At 47.2% G+C, this 24,022-nt stretch overlaps 1 protein-coding gene across 1 annotated transcript in view; it reads right to left on the bottom strand.

The window, feature by feature from the left end:
* Positions 1 to 8,961: 8,961 nt before the first annotated feature.
* DPF3 (double PHD fingers 3) overlaps positions 8,962 to 24,022 on the bottom strand; it is a gene marked incomplete at both ends in the record, with an annotated part of 253,873 nt that continues 238,812 nt past the window's right edge. The window contains 3 exons of the mRNA XM_082842438.1: positions 8,962 to 9,032; positions 9,550 to 9,631; positions 19,260 to 19,372. Coding sequence (XP_082698564.1) covers positions 8,962 to 9,032; positions 9,550 to 9,631; positions 19,260 to 19,372 — 266 coding nt within the window. The remainder of the gene's footprint in view (positions 9,033 to 9,549; positions 9,632 to 19,259; positions 19,373 to 24,022) is intronic.

The following is a 24,022-nucleotide window of genomic DNA, read 5'->3' as shown; positions in this document are numbered from 1 at the left end:
TGTTCCACTTTTTGGCTCTCAGAGGGGAATGTTATCGAAACCGGGTTTTAAAATTGCCCTCAGTCTAAACACATTTGGGAAGGGAGGCACAGACCTGTCTGAGGACTTGTTCTGGCTCTCGCGCTGGTGGACTGTGTGATGGGGATGGGACAGCCTCTCCCCCAGGCCTCCATTTCCTAATTGGTCCAGTGGGTCAGCAGCAGGCTGGGAAGGGGTCTGAGCAGACTGGATTCGCAGCCTGAGAGTAAACTTGAGTGGAGGTGGAGGGGAGACCGTCTTAGGGCTCAGCCCACTGGGCCAGCGATGTCCACCCTTCATGGAGCCTTGGCCGGTGGGGGGGGGTGGGAGGCGGGCGCTGTGAGCTCAGGGTCCAAGGCCAGCTGCCTGGGGGCCGTGCTGCCAGTCTGGCCTGGTTGGGATCCAAGTCAGATGGGCTTCCCCTCCCTCCTCCCACCAGCAAAAGAGACTGGTGAAGCTGGGTCAGTCAAAAGAGCCTCGCCCACAGGCTCTCAAATGGATGGATGGATCAAGCTCCAGAATGCATTGCGGGTTCTCTGACTCCCGGCCAAGCATCATGAAAGCCTCGTGTCCCTGGACTCTCCACAGAAATCACCAAAACTGCCTGCCAGGAGCCACGTGCCGTCCAGGGAAGAGCCTGCCCCCAAGAGAAAGCGCAGGCTGCTTTAGGCCATCTCTGAGCTGACACCTACCCAGGGGCAGATATGTGCCTTCCCCCAGCCCAGGCGCTCAGCCTGAGAGCCAACTTGGTGCGGCTTCTTCAGCTGGAATCTGGCTGTGACATGTGCAGAGGAAGCAGGAGCTGGAGCAAATGGCCAATTTCTGGTGCTGTCAATACAGACAACGGGAGTCTAACGGAGCGTGAAACTCGGATCTGACGGACACCTGGCCAAAGGAGGGCATAGGAGATTTCCTGAAAATGCCTTCGTGTCGCCCACCCGCACCAAGCCAGAAACGCTGCACAGCTGAGACAGCCTGGCAGGGGTCTCCACGGGAGTCCACCAAACCCATGCATGAGGCCCCCGTCCCACCACTATTCATCTCTGCTTCCTCCAGTGGGGACTGGACTAGACCATTGCGTGGGTCACTTTCCACCTCTGATCAGGCCCTGCCAGTCGCACCTGCCTGCCCGCCGTCCCAGGAGTGGAAAGGCAGCATCTGGAGGCACAGGCTCAGAGTCCCTCTGGCTGGTGACATACTCCAGCCCAGGTGGCTTCATCATCTCACTCCCGTTCATGTTAAGGATGCTCGTCTTCCAAGGGCAGCCAGTGCTTGGGAAACTTAAAAGCAACCAGGCTGAGGTCAACTGCTCTCTTTTCCCCAACCCCCAGAGGGTGAGAATAACTGGACACCTAAGCCTCATCCTCTACTGATGAACATGGGTCCCAAACAGAGAGACCCAGATACACATACACCTCCCCTGACAGCACACCAGGGTGACCAGGGTCCCTTGGGGGAGTGTAATTTTGGGGGCTGAAAAGCAGCAACTTTGGGCCGAGGTGTGCTTTATTTCCCCAGCACATCTGGGGAAATACCCGGCCAAGTGTTTTAGCCAGCACCAGCCTGCCCAGCAACCAATCATGGCAGGCAAGAAGTGTGTTCATTTTCCTCTGGAGGAAAGATGCCCAGGGTGGGCCAACATGGCACATGAGGGGTGGGCAACGAGGATGGACACACTCCCTTTCCCGGTCCAAGGCACAAAGGCTCCCTAAGCATCTGAGCATTTCTTGCCAAAGCGTGACTCTCTGCTTTCCCAAATGCCACATGGACCAGATGCATCGGTGAGCCAGGACTCTGCCTCCCTACCCCGCCTCTCTCCAGCCACCTGCCCCCACCGCCTCTGCTCTGGGATTGTTCTGTTTTCATGCTCTCACTCACATATTTGTGTTTCTTTCCTTTTTTACTAGTACCTAATTTAGGCCTCTTCAACTACGTGGTGAAAATGTGCAGGGGGGTTATTTTCTTTTTCTTTTGTGCTACTGTTTCTTTCCACCACCACCCAGTCCTGCAGCATCCGGCATGGCAGGAGGGACGGGGGTGGTGGTGGGGGGGAAGGTGCAGGAAGGGAGAAGGCTGGATAGGAAAGAGGAGAACCAAGGTCTCGGTGGGGAAGGATCATGAAAGGGCAACGTCAGTAAAACCCACAGCCCCAGTTCTACCTATAAAATCTCTGCACTCCCTTAGACAAAGCAGAATCGAGACTTTCTTTCCAGGTTCCCAACTACTGCCAAACATCTTCCCCAAAGAAGCAGGGGAGAGTGAAGGGGAGGGATGAGAGAGTCCTTGCAGCCAGTGGTTTTCCAAGCATGAGGCTCCCTTTTCAACTCCCTGTGGTTGTGCAGGGGCTAGAAGCTGGGGGAGCCAGCCTGGGAGAACCCGGGGGAAAGAAAGCATCTTGTCTGGCAGCTCCTGGTTACTGGCAGTTCTCCCTCTTGTCCTGGAGCAACACATAAGGTTCGCTTTAGTTCGTTATGCGAGGGGTGCGTGTGTGTGTGTGTGTGTGTGTGTGTGTGTGTGTGTGCGCGCGCGCACGTCTCTGTTCTCATCATCCGTATTAATAACATTGATAGGAATGACAGGGGTGCAGAGAGGCAAGCAAACGGGATGCAGTGAGTGTGAAGATAACCTGGAGACTTGAGGGGTCGTGTTGCTGAGGGAGAAGAGAGGTCCTGGGGGCTCACCCCCCCCCCCCCCATTTCCTACAGCGACCACTTACCCCTTCATTTCCCCACCACAGCAGCCTTTTTTGCCAGACTGGGTTGGTACCATCCTGAATGGCCACTCTGCTCGCTGCCTGGGCTAGAGGTCAGGATTAGTCATTGTATCTCCTGTCAAAGAGGGTTCTGGCTGCCCGCCAGTCCCGGTCCCTGCCTTCCTCTGGCCTGCCTGGGAAATGTCACCATCAGCACAAATACTTCCTTCTCTTGGCGGGGCCAAAGAGGGGGAAAGCCTGCAATGACCCTCTTTCAAAACACTGGAGCGAAGACAGGGAGGGGGCTGGGAACACAGGCCGTGAGCAGGGGCGTCCCTGCGCCCTCTGACCCCCGTCCTGCCCCCTCAGCCATCTGAGGGGACACGACCAGGGCTCACTCAGAGCCCAGAGCGCCTCCTCTGGGAGCCCGGCCCCTTCCGAAGCTTTCCGCTCACACAGGGAGCCCCTGTTCCTTCTGGGCAGGCCCAGATCCTTCCAGTCCCGGTCCCCTGCAGGCGCTTCCTTGGGCCTCTCTTCCCAGCAGCCTGGGGAAGGCGCCATGCCCCCAACGCTTCCCGGGAGCAGCTGCTGAGAGGCTCAGGGGCGTCCCTGCTGTCACAGCCAGGGCACCCGGGCAGGCAGCACACAAGGACATCTTCCTCTCCCGCTGGCCTCCCTCTCAGAACAATTACCTCAGCTGTCCCACCTCCTTAGAAAGGGACCCAGCTTCCCAGGGTCAAAGCCCCGCTCTAGCTGCCTCAAAGGCCCTGAACTAACCCATCTGTTCTGCTGTTTCTCCCCACCACCACCCCGCCCAGGGCTGGTGGCTGCAGAGAATCATAACCAGACCCCCAAGCCCTGGAATGTTCAGGAACTCAACCCACTGACAGCTGCAGAGCCCACCTCTGACCACTGACCAGTGAGACCCAAGGAAACCAGCAGGGCCGTGGGCCCAGGTGGGGAGGCTTGTAGGCCTGAGGCAAATGAAAGTATCTGTGCTTCCCACGCACTTCCCCATTCCTCACCTGACATCCAGAGGAATCCAATCGCATCCTTTGGGGGTGGGGGGGGGGAGGTAAGGTCGCAAAAAGGGGAGCACGCAGCAGGGGTAGGAGGAACCCCATCCACTTTGCCGGGCGGTGGGGAGGACCGGCCAGGTGCCCCCTCTCTTGGTGTCCCAGATGCTGGCATCCTGGACTCGGGGACTGGATGGGGAGGGCCTCCCAGGCCTGACCCCTCTGGAAGCAGCGCCTAGAAATCCTCTGTTCCCAAGGTTGCAGGCCGTGATCTAGCCTGTCCTTTGCTGCCACCTCTTTCCCCACCAAGCCCCGTCCTTCCATCCAGACCAGGAGGACCTCAACAGCTTATCTCACTAAGTTCGAAGGACACTTTTTCTGTGGGGTTGGGAAAATCCACATCGACCCGAAGACCCTCGGTACCTCCCACCTCCAGCTGGGTGAGCGGCACCACTCCTGCCTGCTTTGCCCTCTGAAGCCCCCCAGCCAACGGGGAGCCAGAGGCCGGGGGGCCTTGAAAAAGGAAGAGCTGTCCTGGTGTCCAGAACTGACAAAGGCTGGGCCTTTGGGGGAAAAAAAGAAAAGCACGTTGCCAGGATCTCAGGCCTGAGGAAAGAAAAGGGTGGGGAGCGGGGTGGGGTTATAATAACTCTTCCTTTCCATGCCCTCTAGTTATTTAGGTGCAGGACTTCTTTGTGAGTGGAAACCAGGTCTCTGGCCCCCTCCTCAGGTCCCCCTCCTTTTACTTCTCTTCATTTCGCTTTGCCTTACTTGAAAGATCTTTGACCCTCCCCACTCCTCCCTCAGGGCCACCCCTTCCTCCCCCATCTCCAGGGATGGGAACGTACCACAGGTGACAGCGGTGCCCAGCTCTGAAAAGGAGGCAGGCGTGGTGGTCAGGGCATCCTCACTGGGAGTGTGAGCGCGGCTCTGGCCCCCCGGGAGCCATGTCTCCCTTGGGTTGGGCACGGGCACACCCTAAGGAGGGGCCCACGGTGGGCAGCAGGGGAGAGGCTGGGGGGTCGGGGAGCAAGGGAGGAAGGGAGGCTGCCGTCCCAGCACCTGCATTCAGTCTGAGAACCACCTGAGGGGCAGGGAAGGTGGGTGGTCCTCAGCGCTCCCCACCAACCCCCTACACACGACTCAAAGAGGATACTAGGGGCCCCTCTTCTCTGAGTCTGGAAGCCTAAGTGTGCCCATAATCTTCCTTCGAGAGCACAGATCTCCCTCCTAAACTTGCCCCCATAGGAAAAGTAATAATAATCCTCTAATTTTTCTTCCTTAAAATATCTGAACTTTTAAAGGGAAGGGCCAAAAGGAATCATGCTGTGTTCAAAGCACAAAGACTAAATAAGATGCACCATGAGTGTAACTCTGCAGGGTAGCATGCAACCATCACCGTGAAACCCAAACCCTCCCCCAACCTTAAAACCTGTTATCTTCCCAGCTCTGAAGGAATCTGGCCTCCCTCCCTCCCCCACCCCCGCGGGCTGGCCACGTGGTCCCGGACGGCCTGCGCTGAGCCTGGGGAATCAGCTGCTCTCCTAGGCCTGCCTGGCTCCCTACCTGACCCTGAGGCAATGACAGGAGCAGGGGCTCATTGGGACCTGCTGGCTCCTGCCTTAGGGGCTCTGAGCCAGTGGGGGGTTTAGAAGGAAAGCCGCCGAAGGTAAATCTCCTGGCAGGGGCCTTGTCTCTAATTCCTCACGCCAGTGCCTCCGACTGGATTTGCTACAGGCCCGAAAAGCAGTTTCAAAAATACCCACAGGAAACAGAGGGTTTCAACTTCCGGTTGGGATCCTGCAGCCTCACCTCCTCTCTGGTCGCGGGAGCCACAACATCGGGGTGAAGCAGAAGAAAGGCACCCTGGCTGTTCCCAGGGTTTGAGCTGTGAGGCAACAGCACCATTATCTCCACGTGGTGGCCTCTGGACCCAGTGACCAGAACTACCAAGGTGTGGGTCCCTCCCCACGCCAGGGCCCACGCCCGAACCTTCCAGCAGCATTACCTCTCGTCCCCACAAAAACCCTGCCGGAGAAGCCATATCTCCCTGCCTCACAGATGTGGGAAATGAGGCTCAGAGAGGTTAAGTCATTTGCCTGAGGTCAACCAGCTAGAAACTAACAGAGCTGGGCTTTAAACCAAAGTTTTTAAGTGACTGTTACACTGAGCTGAATTATAGCCCTCTCCAGAAGTTAGCCCCCCATTCTAGGCTGTGTTGACCTTATAGAAGGGAGCATCTTCATTCTGAAATCCCCAGCCCCAGGATAGATCTCTCACCTTCCACCACAGATCCATGCTCAGTCACAGTTTTCTTGTCACAGCTTGACCTAGTGGCCCTGACCACAGGCAGCCTCTTCCTTAAAACATAAACCCCCTTTGGTCAAAATGGAGATTCCAAGAAGGCGTCTAACCTTGGCTAACTCACACAAGAAAGGGGGTGTACAAATCATTTGGGGTCCCTACTTGACAAGCCCAGCTCTCCAGTGATGATTTATATAACATTATGCTTTTTAAGACTCCTGATGTCACTGTGGGACAGGCAGGACAAGTATTTTCTCCATTTCACAGCTGGGCAAACTGAGGTTCAGAGATGTTAAGTGATTTGCCCAAGGTCACACAGCTACTCAATGGCAGGGGCAAAACAAAAACCCTGACCATCCATGTGCACCCTGTGATTCTAGTTCATTCTCTGGGGCTCAAAGAAAGAGCAATTGTTGACCAACACTTTCCTTTTCTCAATACAGAAGGTGATACATGTGACCATGACTTCTGTTTGCTTGCAGTGTCCTGCAAGTGCCACCTCACAAGCTGGCTTTGCTGTCCCCATTTTCCAGACGGGGAAACTGAGGTCTCCAAAGAAGAAGGGGTTGGGCCCATCCTTCAGGGAGTGAAACTGGGAAGGGAACTATGGGCCTTCCTGATGTCTGGTCCAGACTCCTGGCCACCCTCATCCCTGTGGAAGGTTACAGCACCGTCCTTGGTCTGCGAGACCCAATCCTACCCTCTCAGCTTCTGTGGCGGCAAGTGTGGCTGGAGAGAGAACAGAGCCACCCCATCATCTGCGTTGAGGTGGGGAACAGATTTGCACACACTCCAAAGAGGGTCTGTCACTTGTAGGGTCACTATTTTGGTTTCAGATTTGCTCTTTTTTTTTTAACTTTTAAGCCATTTGTGGCTTTTGAGAACATTTTGATGACTTTTTTCCTAAAATTAAATCAAGGTGATTTTTCAAAACCAATAACCAGCCTTTGAGGACGCTCACTTTGGGTTTTGTGGGAGGACAGAGAGCCGGAGTGGTCAGGAGAGGAAATCTGGCCCTCTGATATGACCCACCCGGGGTAAATGGACGATGCGACCACATAGCAACTTCCCAGACCCTCCCTGGGCCTCCGGAATCCAAAACGGGTTCACCAACCAGCAGGGGGAAGGAAATATCTCATGAGGAAGATGAAAATCTCATCTGGTCAGGCCCTTTAAACGAGGTCCTTATGTATGCATGGAACCCCCTCCAAGGCCACAGGCTCCTGCAGGAGACTGACTCCCGTCATTGGCCACAGGTCACCCCGTAGAGGACCTGGGGGAGACCAGCACAGCTCGGCTGTGTGCCAGGCTGCCCCGCGTCTGCCGGCCAAGAGCAGTTAGCCGGGAAGAAGGGCTCTTGCCAAGTCTCGGCGAGAAGGCCGCAGCCCGGCAGAGGTAGCCCAAGCGGCCAGAGCCTCTGGGGCTCCAGGGGCTTCTTCAGGAGCTGAAGGACTAAAAATAACTTGGGCCTTTGTTGTAAGCAGCCAGACCACAGAGACGGAGCTGATGTCAAGGAAGCTGAGCGTGCGCCAGGGTCCTGCTCACCGAGACCTGTCCTTTAGGCAAATGATTTTTCCAGAAATGTGTCAGTTTTTGTGTGTTGCTGCTGTTGCCACTGCTGCGGAGAGTCAAAGGCAGCCCGGTCCGCTCCAGCCCACAGGGCTGACTTCCAACACAGACTTCTGGGAACTGAGCCTCCCCACCTCTGGCTTCTCAAAAGGAGAGTCCAGCATGTACTGGGGAGCTTAGGAGACAAGAGCAGCCCTCGAGCTGAAGCTTCTGTGTGATTGTCGCCCTGGTCATAAATAATCACATCACCCCAATTATTTGTTTAGGGAACAATCATTTCTCCCCCATCCTGAAATTTCAAGAGTCAGGTCTCAGTAGACAATGGCAAACATACACTATGTGGAAGGAAGGAATTACTTGGGAAAAGGAATTCGTAGTGTCACATCAATACTGAAGGGTTTCTCAGAGCTGCAGTCCTTGGGACCAACCTTCAGATTCTTGACCTGGCAGCCTTCACTCACCTTCCTGGTTCTTGAGTCCCACCAGGGAAAGCTCCAGACCCAGGCTGAGTGGAAGGCAGCGTCTTGGTCTCTTCCTCTGCCACAGGCTGTGGCCTGTCTCTCCTCAAGGATGCCCCAGCTCTGAAGGTCCGGTGCCTTGCCAGGCCGTTCCTGATGGACAGCAAATACTGACTGGCTATGGCGGGGCCTCAGAATTCTCTTCACAACATTTCCATCCACCCCTCAGGGCCTCCCCAGCCCCCTCCCAGCCCCATCAAGAGATCGCCCTGGCTGTGGATGCCACTGGATATCTGCTGGGGAAGCAGCTCTTCCTCTTCACGGGGACCAAGGAACAAGGAGGGATTTCAGGGCTCCATCGTCTAGACAGCCTCTAGGTTCCGAGTCTAGAAGTTTCCAGCGGGACTTGTAATAAATAAAAACGTCTCCACAGCTCTTTGCTCCTCTGCTGGGTTCAGGATGAAGAGGCTAAGCTGGGGGCAGGGAGGCTGTGCGAAGATTTCTTGGAACACAATAGATAGAAAACACCAAACCACGCGTGAGTGACTGATGGGTGGTCACAAAATGGGACCAGTGGCTCCTTAAATGGGAACCAGTGAGAGGGCCGCAGTGCTAGGGTAAATGTGAGGGGGGTCCACAGGGCTGTGGCTGGGGTCCTTCTTCAAAAGTTTACGATCTTTCTGGCAGAAACAGGAGGGGCTGGCTGAAGAACGAACGGAAACCTGTGTGTAGGAGTTAAGCAGATGTCTCGCCCCCTCGGTTCCACGTGTCCACGCCCTCTGTGGTTACTGATGTTCCCTACAGTTGGTCTGTCTGGAAATACAGGAGCAGGGGCTCGATCTGATTTGAGCTGGGCTCTGCTTCAGCCTCTCCGGCGGCAAGCCCCGTTCTGTGGCCTGGGGCCCTAGGCCTGGCAGCCGAAGGCTGAGGCTTTTTCCTTGAGCAGTTCCCAGCATAAGTGGCAGCTCCAGCTCCCTACAAGAAATGAGATGGCATTACTAGCAGCCCCGCCCCCGACCCTCAAGCCCCACCCCTCGACCCTAACCTTTTTGTAAGCCCTGTTTTAGTTTGACTTTCATGATTCAGAGACCCGAGTCCCAGTTCTGAGTCTGTCGCTCAGCTGCTCGGGAAACAGAAAGTGCTCAGAGATGATTGGCTGAACTGCAGTGAAGACCCTCCCTCCTTGGCTGTGCCTCTTAACCAGCATCACCGGGTCTGGACCACTTCCTCTAGAAGCTCACACCTCCCCCACCCTCTCAGCCATATGTCTGGGAAACATCTCCTTGGCCCTCAAGTTGAAATTTCAGCTGGTTGAGCTGTGCCTCAGTTTCATCAACTGTAAAATGGGAGTGGTCATACCTGCTCCGTAGGGTTGTGACGACTAAATGAGACAAGACACGTAAAGCCCTTAGCACAAGGCCTGCACATTAGTCAGGGCTCAGTAAGTGGTAGAAGTAGCTGTTGTTGTTATTGTTGACTTCATCACCATTACCTTCTGGGGGCTCAGCCACTGGGGGATTTAAACAGTACATGTGGTAGCCGCGGTCACAGTCATCACAGAAGAGGAGCTGGTCCTGGTGGAATGCAGAGTAGGAGGAGAGGAGGAAAGTTTGAATTATTTGGAACCAACATCTGGCCTCCACCTACTCCACCTGCCTTATTTCCATTGATCAACTTCCCTGGACGCCCCTTTCCAGGCCCCATTTAGTGTCCTCACTGTCCCTTGAACATGCCTTGTGCTTTGCCCACACCTGGAATTTCCCCCTCTGTCTCCCAAACTATGCGCATCCTACTCCCACTTAAGAGTTCCGCTCAAATCATAGCTCCTCCAAGAAGCCTTCCTAGACCACCACCTCACACCCAAGCGGAAAGGGATTCTTTATCCTTCTGAACTCACATAGCCAATAATTCTGCCTCCATAAGGGCGGAAAACTAATTTCATGCATTTCTGTGTTCTCCAGGATGATTGCCTAGTGCCTAGAAAGTACTTTCAATGTTTGCAAATTTTAATTGAATGCCTCTCAACCGCACTCTTTCCCTTTGTGCAACGGGCAGCAACCATACTTGCTGGTAACATCCATAAGACCTCAGAACTTTTTCAGGGTTTCATTATGCAAGTTTAGAGAAATGCAATGCCACCTTTCAGCTCTCAAAAGCCTCTTCGGGGGCTGGAGGCTGGAGCCAGATGATAACAGTCCCCTCCAGTGCTGTGGTTAACTTCCAAGGACACAGTAGGCACCTTGGCTCCTGCAGTTCCCTCTGCCTGGAGACTCTCCCAGTGTCTGACTCCTTCTGTTTTGGACCATTCCCTACCCACCCTTCAAGTCTTCAAACACTTCTCTTCCACAAAGCTTCACTAATCTTCGTCAAATGGAATTTCTCTGACCCCTCTTGCATCCTCATAGTACTTTCTCTTCCTTAGGACACTTAATTGTACTTTTCTTTATGCTACAAAGCCTGGCATGTGGTAGACATGTACACCCAGTCCATTTGGAACATGCCTCTTTTGTCCACTCCTTTATAGACTGCAAGGCCCTTGGGGCAGAACCTTGTCTTACTCATCTCCGCATCTCCTTCAGAACTTCCTTGCACATAGTAGCTACTCAGTAAGTGTTTGTGATCTGGTCCCCATTCTCCAGGTTCAGCCCTGTTCTATTCAGTGACCTTTGGGCCTGCTTTGATGGCTTATAAGATGTCTGCAAAGTTAAGTTCTGTATCAAATCTCACCTTGGCTCTCACCAGTGTAGAGATCCTAGAAAAAGTAGATATAGAAGTTGAAAACCCCTGTGAGCAAGCCAATGGGGCAGGAGAGATCATGAATGATCTTTTTTTTATATCATGCTAAGACCTTTCAATAGGACAATGGGAAGCTTTCGAAGAGTTAGCAATAGAGGAATAACATGGTCAGACTTGCAGTATAGAAAGATCTCACTAGCTGCTGTATAAGAAAAGATATCCAGGTGGAGAGAGATTGGTCCTTGAGGCTGGAAGGCCACTTAGGAGGCTACTACAGTCGTCCAGGTAAGAGATAACTTATGATGGTGGCCTGAACTAGGGTTGTGGCTTGGGGGAGAGAAAAGGGGCTTGCTTCCATCTGAGTGTCATTGATTAGATGTAGAGAGTGATAAGGAAGAAATCAAGGATGTCTTCTAGGTGGTGGCTTGGTCGGCAAGCCAAACGATGTAGCCATCCACTAAGGCGTGGGCAGAGGAGCAGACCTGTGGGAGGCAGAAGGCAACCTCAGCTATGAACATGATCTGTAGGTCTACAGATCACCTGGTGAGGGTGCCTGGAGGCAGCTAGAGGTCGGGAGAGAGGCCTGGGCGTAAGATATGGACTGGGGAGTCACTGGTGATGAGATGGCACTGGAGGTCCTGGGAAGGGAAGTCCAGAGTACATGAGAGCAGATGTCTTTGAACTTGTGCTCATGGAGGGGTGTTCGTGAACTCCTAGAAATTATATGCACAACTCTGTGTATAGGTACAGAGGTACATTTTTCTGAGCAAAGGGTAAATCCATAGCTTTCGTTGAATTTTCTGAAAAATCAAGGACTCAAAAAAGTTACTGAGGAGAAGGCCAAGAATAGATCCTTGGGGAACACCAAAGCTAAGGCCCAGGCAGAGAAGAAAGAGACTAAGAAACAGCAGTCAGAAAGGTAGGATGAAAACCAAAACAGTGTGGTTTATTCCAAAAGAGTTACACCATTATTGTTGGAGCTGAAATAAGCTAAATGACAATATGATTTAGGGATAATACAAGGAGAAACCAGTTAGGATAGGGACAGAAAACAGGGAGAGACTTGTGAGAAACAGTATAATTAATATCTGAAATACACTGATAACTCCTACTCTAGTGCTGACACGAGAAATACAAGGAGGTAGAATATACTGGATTGGACTTTCCCAAAGGGAAACCAAGGCATCTGTGGGTTTAAATGTCTCTTTCGTGGGTTGATCATTGTCTAGCACCATATCCTCTTCTTTTCCATTTGCTTCTCAGATAATTGCCAGCCAAACCCACCAAAAAAACCCCAGCCCATGCGGACCCCCATGAGAAACACAATTTCAGGACATCTTACTCCCAAGTAGTCAAGAACCAGAATTCACCTATGGCTACAGTTCCAGGAGAATGGGAATCCCTTTCTGGGATGTGCAGGGTAAATCCCTGGCTATGTGAGAGGAACCCCCTGTTGCCCGAGCAGCCTCACTCCTTGATTCCTCCCCTAAGGTTCTGCCAAGTCAACAAAAAACCTCTACATTAACACTATTTGTAAAGCCAAAGACCAGAATCAACCCAAATGTCCATCAATAAAGGACTGGTTGAATAAACTAATGAAGAGCTATGCAACTGTAGGAAGGAGTTAAGATTATGTCTATACATTGCTGTGGAGTAACCTCCGGGATATTCAGTGAAAACGCAAAGTAAAGAAAACAGATACATCTTTCTACCATTTTCTAAGAAAATGCATCCACTTTCTTATGGATTCATGTGCACATACACATGTGTCCATTTAACACAATAGAAAGATAAACCATAAGTTTTTTAAATGGTCCGATAAGCAGAGTGTAGAAGAGGTAGGGATAGAAGTTAGATTTCTTTGAACATACTGTTTATTTTAAAAATTTGACTCTGGAGCCAGTAAATATTTCACATGGTCATAAAGCAAAATTCACAGGGTAACTGTCACTAAAAAAAAAAAAAAAATGAAAAATGAAACAAGTGAATCTAATCATGTACTAGTTGGTGGCATAACCACACAGAAAGAAACTATTCCAAGTGACTTGGAAACAAGTAGTTGGACTGTACCTCCTCAGTCAAATATATCTTAAGGACAAAAACAAGTGCAAATATGCATATACATACATATATATATTTCTTTTCAGCAATCATATTAGTGTTGTTAATAGTGGAATTGATATTCTATGTGTGTATCAAATGAGTGGTTATGTTGGTAATGAGTAGCAAAAATTTTGACATGGTTAAAAGAAAATACAGATATAAGAGTGATAAGGTTAAGTGAAAACCCTATAATTAGTTCTGGCAATGAATTGGAAGTATCAGTGTAAATTCACAGTGTATTTTATCTTTAAAACAAGCAAAACCTATTTTCTAGCTCTGTCCATTGAAAATGCTCCCAAACAATGACTAATGCAGTAAAAATTAGCACCCCATCACCCATATTATATCTTCTAAAAACCATTGCCCACTAAAAGGAACCAGGAGTCATTGGAGAAATGGCTGATTCCAGGTCTAGAGCACGAAATGTATAAGTATCGTTACATATTGGAAAGCAAGGAAACAAATACTACTGAGATAGGGACTTCCCTGGTGGTCCAGCGGTTAAGAATCCGTCTTGCAATGCTGAGGACGCCTGTTCGATCCCTGGTCGGGGAAATAAGATCCCACATGCCGCGGGGCAACTGAGCCTGCATGCCACAATTACTGAGCCCGCTCTCTCTGGAGCCCCTGTACCTCAACAAAGAGCCTGCGCGCTGCAACAAAAGATCCCGTGTGCAGACCTGACGCAGCCAAAAAAATAAATAAATATTAAAAAAACAAATACTACTGAGGTCATGTCAGAAGGACTCAGGATCCAAACTGTGTTCCCACTGGAACAAAAGTGGGAACACTGTCCCAAAGATGGGACAATTTTAACTGTAATGGATTGAAATAAATTAAGTATGTATAAATCCTCGAGTCCATAAAGATACTATTTTCTAAAAACTTTGTCACTTTTGTTAGATGCTAGGGAAACATCCCATCATTTTTTAATTTCTTATATTGAAATAATTTTAGTCTTAGAGAAAAGTTGCAAAAATGTTACAGGGTTTCTGCGCACACTTTACTGAGCTTCCCCTAAAGTTAACATCTTACATTACCACAGCACAATCATGAAAAGCAGGGAATCACCATTGCCATTAGCATGACACTATTGACTAATCTGCAGACCTCACCTCATTTGAATTTCACCAGTTTTTTTTCCCACTTAAGTCCTTTTCTCCAGGATTCAATTCAGGATCCTACATTCCATTTAGTTGTTAGGTATTCTTAGTGCCCTGAATCTGTGACGGTTCCTTGATTTCTTTGTCTTTCATGACTTTGACACTTTCGAAGGGTCCAGGCCAGTGATTTTCTAGAATGTCACTCAGTCTGAGTTTGTCTGATCTTTCTTCCATAAGAGGAGATCTTCTCAGTGCACCTTATCGGGGGCACGGACACCAACGTATCTTATTACTAGTAATGTTACTCTGATCCTATAGTTAAGGTAGTATAGTATCTGTAGTGTAGTTTTTCCACGGTAAAGTTATGGTTTTTCCCTTTGTAACATATTAATAAGTAATCGGGTCGGGGAGATACTTTGAGATCAAGCCAATATTCTGCTTCTCATCATACTTTTGCCCACTAATTTTAGCATCAATTGATGACTCTTGCTTACAACAACCATACCATGATGTTTGTCTACTGGTGATTTCCCTCTGCCCTCTACATTTATTAATTGTAATCCTGCTCTAAGGAAGAGTTTACCTCTTCCCCATTCATTCATTAATTCATTCACTTATTCAATTTTTAAAATGTTAATATGAATATTTATTTTGTCTTTGGGTTATAATCCAATACTATCATTATTTACTTTGTTGCTCAAATTGTTCCAGATTGGGCCCTTAGGAATTCCTTCAAGTTGGTTCCTGTGTCCTTTACCAATTTTTTAGCACCTCCTTACTTTCTAGTACCACAGGGGGCTCTGGCCTCCTCTTACATTTTCCCAGCTCCAGCTATTTCTCCAAGAATCCCTGGCTCCTTTTACTGGAGAATGGTATTTAGAAACCAATATCTGGGTGCTATAGGTCCTCATTGCTTCTGGGTTGTCATTGCTTCTAGGCCCTTATGACAGAGTTAGGAAATAAATGTACGTGTAGGTGCACATCTATATTTATTTCTGTATTTATCCACATGTGTGTGTACATATAAATAGTTATAGATATATAATATATAAACAAAATATATTATATTTAAAAGCATAAATTCATACTGATACCCCCTATTCCAGCCCAGGACCACAGGGTTCAGTCTAGCCTTCCCCCTTTTTTGATTTTTCTTTCTTGGACATTGGGAAACCTGGCTCTCATTATTCACCATATATATGTATCAGTTCAGACCTGCAGACACATCAGGTAGTTTCAGAATGACTAACTCACATGCCTGTGAGAAACAAATTTACTAACTAGCATATAATATGTGTATAGTCATTTCTGTCTTTAGCCTTAAAATACACAGTCAAATACTACTTTCCAAAGTTATCTAGGTTAATTTTTTCCTTCCCTACCCTTCAGTATGGCCATGTTACTATTTATGTTATAGTTAAGTTCATTTGTTACTGTTCATATTCCATTTTCACTTCCCCCAACTCCTGGCTGAATTTCAGTATTTATCTTGAGGGTATATGAAACAATACCTTGGTTCAAAGAGTCAGAGCTATACAAAAAGGTATTTTCAGAGAAGTGTTACCCCCTATCCCTACTATCCCACCCCCATTTCCCCATTCTTTCTACCCCATTCCCACCTACCCTGTAGATGACCAATCTCTTTAGTTTTTTGCTTATCCTTCTTGTATTTCTTTCACACCAGTAAATAGATATATGTATATTTTCTTATGCCTTTCTTGCAAGAATGGCAGCTTACTGTAGATATCATTTTTACTGTGCTTTTTTATTTAACAATATATTCTGGAAATCGCTCCATATTAATTCATAAAGATCTACATCGTGTTGTTGTTGTTTTACAACTGCCTAGTACTTCATTGTGCCATCCTTTATTCAACCATTTTGTGTATAAGCATTTAGGTCATTTCCAATATTTTCCAATTATAAACAGTGTGACTATGAATAACCTTACGCATATGTATTTTCATAGAGTTGTGGGTATATCTTTAGGGTAGATTCCTATAGGTGAGATAGCTGAGTCAAAAGTTAAGTGCACAGTAGCTGTGTTAGGTATTGCTAAATTTCCCTCCAGAAGGGTTGTACCACTTTGTATTCCCACTGACAATATGTAACGGTGCCACCTTTCCCACAGCTTCATTAACAGAATGCACTGCCATACTTTTCTTTCCCATTCTTATGGGTAAGAAATGATATCTCAGTTTTGTTTACATTTTAATTTCTTTAATTATGAGTGCATTCAAACTTTTTTTTGCAAATATTTAAGGGTCATTTTTATATCTTTTGTGAACTGTTTTTGATCTTTTTCACATTTTCTATCAGGTTTATGGTCCCTTGTTCCTCAAATTTTAAGAGTTCTTTATATATTGCCACCTTTATCTGTGGTATATGATGCAAATATTTTCTCCCATTTTGTCAGTTGTCTTTTTACTTTATTGTGTTTTTTACTATGCAAATGTTTATGTGGTCAGATTTGTCAACATTTTCTTTCATTCCTTCCGAATTTTGAGTCACAGAAAATCTTTCCTTATATTTAAAGAGAAATTCAGCCATGTTTTCTTCTATTACTAGTATGGTTTTATTTTTTATATTTATATTCCCAGTCCACTTGAAGGCTGTTCTTACATATTACATGAGATATGGACCTAATTTTATCTTTTCCCAAATGGTTACCCTGTTGTCCCAGCACTGTTCATGAAAATGTCCATCTTTGATCCAGTAATTTTAGATACAACCTTTATTTTATACTAAATGTCCATATGTAGTTGGGTCGATTTGTGGGTTTTCTATTCCATTCTACTGGTCTTTTTGTCCATACTGTTTTAATTTCAGAGGCATTACAGTGTGTTTTAATATCTAGCAGGGCTAGACTCCCTCCATAATTTGTTTTCTTTCAGTGTTTCCTTGGCTATTCTTGCATGTTTGTTTTTCCATATGAGCTTTAGTATCAACTTGTCTAGTTCCATTAAAAAGCATGTTGGTGCTTTTATTGGGTTTGAATCAAATTTGTAAATTAACTTAGGAAGAACTGAGATCTTTACAATGTTGAGTCATTCTATCCAAGGTCACACAATGTCTTTTCATTTGTTCAAATCTATTTCTATGTCTTTTCAAAAGCATTTAAAATTTTTCTTTATTTAGGTTTTACATGCTTACTGTTAAGTTTATTTCTAAATATTTTTTATTTGTTGCTACTGTAAGTGGAGTTTCTCTGCCATAATGTCTTCTAACTGGTTATTATTTGTGCATATGAAAGCTATTAATTTTTGTATGGTAATTTTATATCCTGCTACCTTTAATGTTTGAGTTAGCTTTACTATTCATTCTCTAGACTTGCCCAGATATACTATTAAAGTTATGAAATAGAGAAAAACTTTCTACTTTGTTGCCATTCTTATACTTATTGTTTTCTCTTGTCTAATTGCATTAGCTAATATCTCTAGAAAAACTATGAATAGTAATAGAGATAGTGGGCATCCTTACCTGGTTCCTGATCTTAGCAGAAATGCCTCTACTACTTCTCCATTAAATAAGACAATGGCTTTAGTTCTAAGGTATAAAAAGTTTATCATGTTAAGAAAATATCCCACAGTTTCTATTTTCTTGAGGGTTTGATCATGAATACGTGTTGAATCCACCCCTTATTTTGAAAACTGATAAATAAAGGGAAAGAATCTAGTATTTATCCTGCCTTTTCTATATAATCTATACATGAAGGTAACCAAATATGAGGTTGGAAAAGTTTCTCTTTATAGAATTATTCCAGCTAATAAACAAAGAAGAAATTATGGAATAAGAACATCACTATTTGTGACCCCTAATGAAATAGTCAGTGTAGTCGAAGATGCTGCCATCATGAAAAGAGAGACACCAGGTATTACATACCTCCTGATGAAAGTATACCTCACTATTTATGAAGTAGTCTTGCTATTTATATATTTTAGAGACAGAGAAAGAAAGAGACAGAGAAAAAGAAAGAGAACCTGGATGTGATCAAGCCTCTAGCTCTAAGCACCAATGTACAAGAAATACAAGAGACAGAGGAAGATGTCAAACACCACCACAGGGATGCAGTTAGTAAAATACAGTCATGGGAAACTCTATTGAACAAATAAATTGATTTCTTCAACCAAAAACATCAAGGGAGGGCTTCCCTGGTGGCGCAGTGGTTGAGAGTCCGCCTGCCGATGTAGGGGACACGGATTCGTGCCCCGGTCCGGGAAGATCCCACATGCTGCGGAGCGGCTGGGCCCGTGAGCCATGGCCGCTAAGCCTGCGCATCCAGAGCCTGTGCTCTACAATGGGAGCGACCACAACAGTGAGAGGCCCACATAACACACAAAAAAATCAAGGGACAAAAGATCAAAATAGAAGGAAACCCTATATATTAAGAAACTTTAAAGACATATCAACTAATTGCAATGTATGAGTCTTATTTGAATCCCAGTTCAAATAAATTGTAAATAAAAACGTTTTAAAACAATTTATGATTATTAACACAATGTTTAAGACAATTGAGGCAATAGGAATGTTGACTGAATGTTTCATTATATTAAGGAATCATTGATTTTTTAAAATATTATTGTTAATATTTTAGTTATTTTTGTTAATAAGTAAGTCCTTATCTCTTTTTTTAACTTTGAAAATAAATATATTCACAAGCTGTAAAACATAAATTCTTATTTTTTTAGACACATATGGTATTTACAGGTGAAATGATATTATGATTAGGACTATAATATCGTGGAGAAAGAGGTGGCAATATTTACAAAACAGGATTGGACATGTATTGATCATTGTTGAAGCTAGTCGTGGGGGTACCTCAGTTTCACTATTTTCTCTATCTTTGTATATATTTGAAATTGTCCATAACAAAATGTGGGTTTTTAAAATTCTGCATCTGTTATACTTAACATTTAGACCAAGTGAGATGACACACTCCAGAACGTGGTGTAAAGAGCCAAGCACATCCCAACCGTAAGCAGTGGGCACCGTTGTCTATCAATGAACACTTGAGGGCTAACGGCCAGCAAGGCAGCCTCTGGCCATCACTTCCTGCACCTCTCTCCACAGGCGCGAAGAGTACCCAAGGTCCCTATAGCACAAGGGTCCCAAGGGTCCTCGAGGCAAAAGTCAAGAAGGAGGTCCTGATGGATATTTTCCCCAGGAGTCCAGTGATGAGAATCCTGCCTTCCTCTCCAATCCTCGAAGGACTCCCAGCTCCTTGTATTTCTCCCTCCCATGAAGAAAGCCCCACACTCACATCATTCTCCGAGGTCCCACAGAGGATGCAGGATTTGCACTCTATGCACTGCCACTTGTAGGTCTTGACAGCCTCGGTCATGTTCAGGGTGAACTGCAGGCAGGTGGGGTGACCTGGAGGAAGCAGAAATGGCAGCATTAGGGCCAGAGGGTCTGACCTGTCACCCCTCAATGCCACAACATCATGGCCAACTTGGAGGGAGGGTGGGGTAGCACGGGTTGTGGAGTAAAGTGGGAGCCTGGCTGGAGCCCTACCCACCATCCTCACCACCACCCACAGTTACATCAGATCAACGCCCAAAGAGAGTCATAGGTATTAAGCCTTTTGCTGAGGAGAGATGTCGTCCAAGTCCTCTTGCCCTAAGAGCCATGTTCCCCCAGAGACGTAACCAGTTGATGAGGACAGAAAGTGGTGATCAGAGAGAAAGAGAAAGGAAATCGCACAGCACAAGGCGACACCGTGAGAGTCAGCAGCATTACCTCCCCGGCATCAATTGTGGTGGGAGGTAACACATATGGGCTATTTGCAGCTGAGCCTTCTGGCCTGCAAAGCTGTGCACACTGCCTTAGGGCACCGGGGAGGAGATCAGAGGGAACATGTGAGGCTCCCGGGAACAGAGCTCAGGGGGCACTGGGAGGCACTACACTGCCACCTAAGGTGTCCATGCCCATGCCCAGGGGACAAGCAGAAGTCCACGCCCTGCACAGCAACAGGCCCTATGGAGGGAAGCAGTCTGGCAGGGAGGGCGAAGAAGTGGAGCACCACTGCAAGGGAGCACAACAGCCAGGTCTATCCTGAAAGGACTAGTCACTGGCTCTAACTCTTCTCTCCATCCTATGTATCAGGTTAGCCAAGCCAATAATAAGAGCAGGGAGGGACATTAATGTGATCTAAGAGGACCCAGCCCCAGCAGACCTACACTGGAGCTGGGCTCTGCTCTCAGCCACTGCCCACTCAAAAGAGAGACACCAGCAGCAGGAGGACAACTGTGAGCCACAGAACGTGAAGACCTTGACCTCCTATTTGGCAGGGAAGGGAAACTTGGATGATGACCCCCGGTTTCCCAGGGCTGTGAATCAGACAGGGATCTGCCCAGGCACCCTGGGCAAAGCCCTTTACTGACTCTGTCACAAAAGAATTGATAGTTTTGCCTATTGCTAGGGGTTCACCCTTCTCCCAATTCTGCCAAATTCACCATATAGTGCATGTGTCGCCTCTTTCACGTGAGGGATTGTGAGCTTCTAAAGAAGGATAGTATAGATGGGGCACCAATTAGGGGCAACCAACACAGTGTCCAACCCAGTGTCCCCCACAGACAGTCAAGATCCCACGCGGTACCACCACTCCTTGGCAAAGCCACATCCCAACAGGAGGCCCCCATTTCTTCTTTTCCAAACCCTCACAGAGTTCTATCATGGTCCTTTGGGGGAAATACTGTCTATTCAGTCACTATAAGGACCCTTCAGATCTGGGCCGCCACCAATGCAAACCACACTGAGTTATCTCTGAGAGTGAGAGTGGGGACAGAATGACTCATGGTGAGGGGAGTTGGGGACACCTAGCAAATAGCAGGTGGGAGCATTGAGGAGAGGACTGATCTAAAAGCATTTCTAGGACTTCTCAGGAGCCATGCAACTTAGACCCTCACAGCTCTGAATAACCCTCTCAAAGTGACACCATGCCAGTGAGCCTGGGGAGAGCAAAGGCTTACGTTAAAAGCCTGGGTGAACATCCAGCTGATATTCCTGACAGCATCTCAAAGACCTGTCTAAGAAGAACACTAGCCAGGTTGTTCCCTATTCTGATCTCTCACACAGAACACTGGGATGGGAATAGGAGAGAAAATACCAGTTTGAGATTCTGGGTGGTCTGGGCCATAGATGCCCAGGTTCTCAGATAGGACATCTGGTAAGGTTGAAGATGAATTCATGGAGTATATACCTAGAACAGCAGGTTGATGTTGCCCTGTTCCGTGGCCTTAGGGCACACCCAGCCACAACCAGCCAGCTTACAGTAATTGTTCATGAACTAGGGTTTATTGAACATCTGCTAGGCCAGCCATGGCACTAGACAGAAAAGATACAGTGGTGGGCAAGACCCCCACCCCCAAACCCTTCTAGTCTGGTCAGAGAGAACTCAAATTAATAAACTACACACATACCTATTTACCTATAATTGTGTAAGTACTGTAAAGAAAAAACAATTGGCAATGAAAAAAATCACAGGAGAATCAAATCTAGTCTGAGATGTCAAGGAAACCTTCCCTGAGAAAGATCTTTAAGCTGATACCTGGCAGATGAGGGGGAGTTAGCTGAGTGGGCGAGGGAGAGGATTCCACGTGAGGAGAACAGCACGTGGAGAGGCTCTGAGCAGTGGAGGAGCTTGGCAAATTCAACGGAAGGGAAAGACCAGTAGGCAGAGGCTTGCCGAGCAAAAGGAGGAGGGCAAGAAGTGCCCAGAGAGGTAGCTACAGCCAAGTTACATGGGCACTTGTGGCCCTCATTTAAGGATCTGGGGCTCTAACATCATTAAAGCATTTTAAGCAAGGCAGTGACTGAATTGCCTTGTGTTTTTAAAGGAGCATTCCTTCAGCACGAGGGATCTTTGGGTGGTGAAGCAGTTCTGAACCTTGATTGCAGTGAGTTACGTATTGATAAGATTGCATAGAAGTATACACATACATGCATAAACACACATGTGTGTGAATGTAAAACCAATAACGTATGGATAAGGTCTGTGATTGCATCGTGTCAGGTGCCTGGTTCTGATAGTGTACTATGGTTACGGAAGATGTTACATTGGGGGAAACTGGGTGAAGAGTGCATGGCACCTCTCAGTAATATATTTTGTAACTTTCTATGAAGCTATAATTATTTCAATATAAAAAGTTGAAAAGGTCTTTTTAAATAAGGAAAACACAAAGAAAAATTTAAGTCATCAAAAAGGAGGGAAGGAAAGGGAGGAGGGAAGAAGGGAGGGAGGGAAGAAGGGAAAGGAAAGGAAAGGAAAGGAAAGGAAAGGAAGGAAGGAAGGAGCTGCTGTCTAAGGAAAGAACTGGGGGGAGGGGGGCAGAGGGAATGTAGAGATGTAAGAATTGTTGCCAGGAAACTAGTTTGGAGGTGGATGTTGCTGTTAGAAGAGAACCAAGGATGGTGGAGGTGGAGCTTGGAGAAATATTAAAGAAATCATTGACAGGACTTGACCATTATTTGAGCATTGGGAGTGTGGGAAAGAGATGATGAGAAATAGTCTCAAGATTCCGACCTAAGAAACAAGGTGGGTTGCAGTGAAACTTACTCAAATGAGGAACTACAGAAAGCATATAGGGACCAAATGGGGGAGGGGGAGGAGAACTTTGTTTTGAGCATGTTGAATTTGGGAAGTCTGTGAGACTTTGGGTGGAAATGTCAAGCGGATGGTCGAATATAGGGGTTTAGAGCTCAAAAGAAATATGAACTAGACATAAATTTAGGAGGTTTTGCTAAATAGGTGGTCATAGAAACCATGAGAGTTAATGAAATTATCTAGGAAAAGGGAAAAAAGAGAAAGGAAGAGGAAAGAAGAAAGAAAAAAGTCTAGGACTGAGCTTTCAGTAACTCAACTATTTGAAGATCAAAAGAAAGGACCAACAGAGGAAACTGGAAGGATGGCTGGAGAGAGGTAAGACGCAAACCGTGCAAGTATGGGTCACGGTGGCCCAGAGAAGAGCTTTCAAGAAGGAGAGGGTGGTCAGCGGTGTTGACTGCCAAAGGTTCATGAGTTTGTCATTGCTCGATAAGGACCCTGAATGAGGGCCTGCTGACAGAGCTGAGCAGAAATTGCCCTACTAATGATAATACCCTCAGCAGGGTCACCTTCCCCGGGAAGGAAGGTCAGCACATTCCAGAGCGTGGCATGTAACTCCACAGCTGGCCTCTGGATGCCTCCGGGGGTGAGGGTGGGGGGGGTGCACGCTTCATGAAGCCAACAACACTCCCCAAATATTTACTGAGAGCCAACTCTCTTTTCAAGACCTCTCGACCACTGAAGACATTTTCTGGGATAGCTTTGGACCAGTGAACAGTAGCAAGTGGGCTTGAGAAAATCCTGTAGGAAGTGTCTCAAAAAATCCCATGGGCTTTCTCTGTGTTCCGGTTTTGAGAAAGTCACCAGCCTGCCCCCAAAGACCTTCACACCCAAAGGAAGGGAACGAAGCTCACACAGCCTCCACCCCAGGTAAAATGTAGGACTAAGATTAGCCTCAGCTCTGGCTACAGAGCTCCTTCAGTTCAGAATTCAGACTCAAGTGGGAGAGGAAAGGAGGGGATGCAACTTCTCAGCTGCGGAGGGTGAGACACAAAGAGTTAAGTCACCCAAGCTGCCATTAGCAGGTGCAAAAACTATGCCCAGAACTAAGTCCTCCTTTCTGTGCCACCAGAACAGGTTGCCTGTCTGCTGCCTTTCTCTACAAACTGGAAATGTCATTTCCCAGATAAAACTATAGGGATAAGACTTCTTATCTACCATGGAAATGACTGGAATAAAGCATACTGTTGGACAAAAGGAAAAGTTGCTAAGGAAAGTGCTAGAAGCCCATATCTAAGTTTTACTGCTAGAAGTCCTTATTTTTGCCCAGAACTAATTTCTAAAATCCTTGGAAGTAAGTGGATAATAGTCTTTCCAATTCAAGGGTGGTAGAAAATAAAGAGGCACACTGGCAGTAAAGCAATTTACTTATGGCCACCCACTACTTAAAGATTCCTGTCTTAATCTGTTTTGTAAAA

Source organism: Leucopleurus acutus (assembly GCF_964270905.1).
Source record: "Leucopleurus acutus genome assembly, chromosome: 1".
Classification (NCBI taxonomy): domain Eukaryota; kingdom Metazoa; phylum Chordata; class Mammalia; order Artiodactyla; family Delphinidae; genus Leucopleurus; species Leucopleurus acutus.
This window is presented reverse-complemented; position numbering and strand designations above follow the sequence as displayed.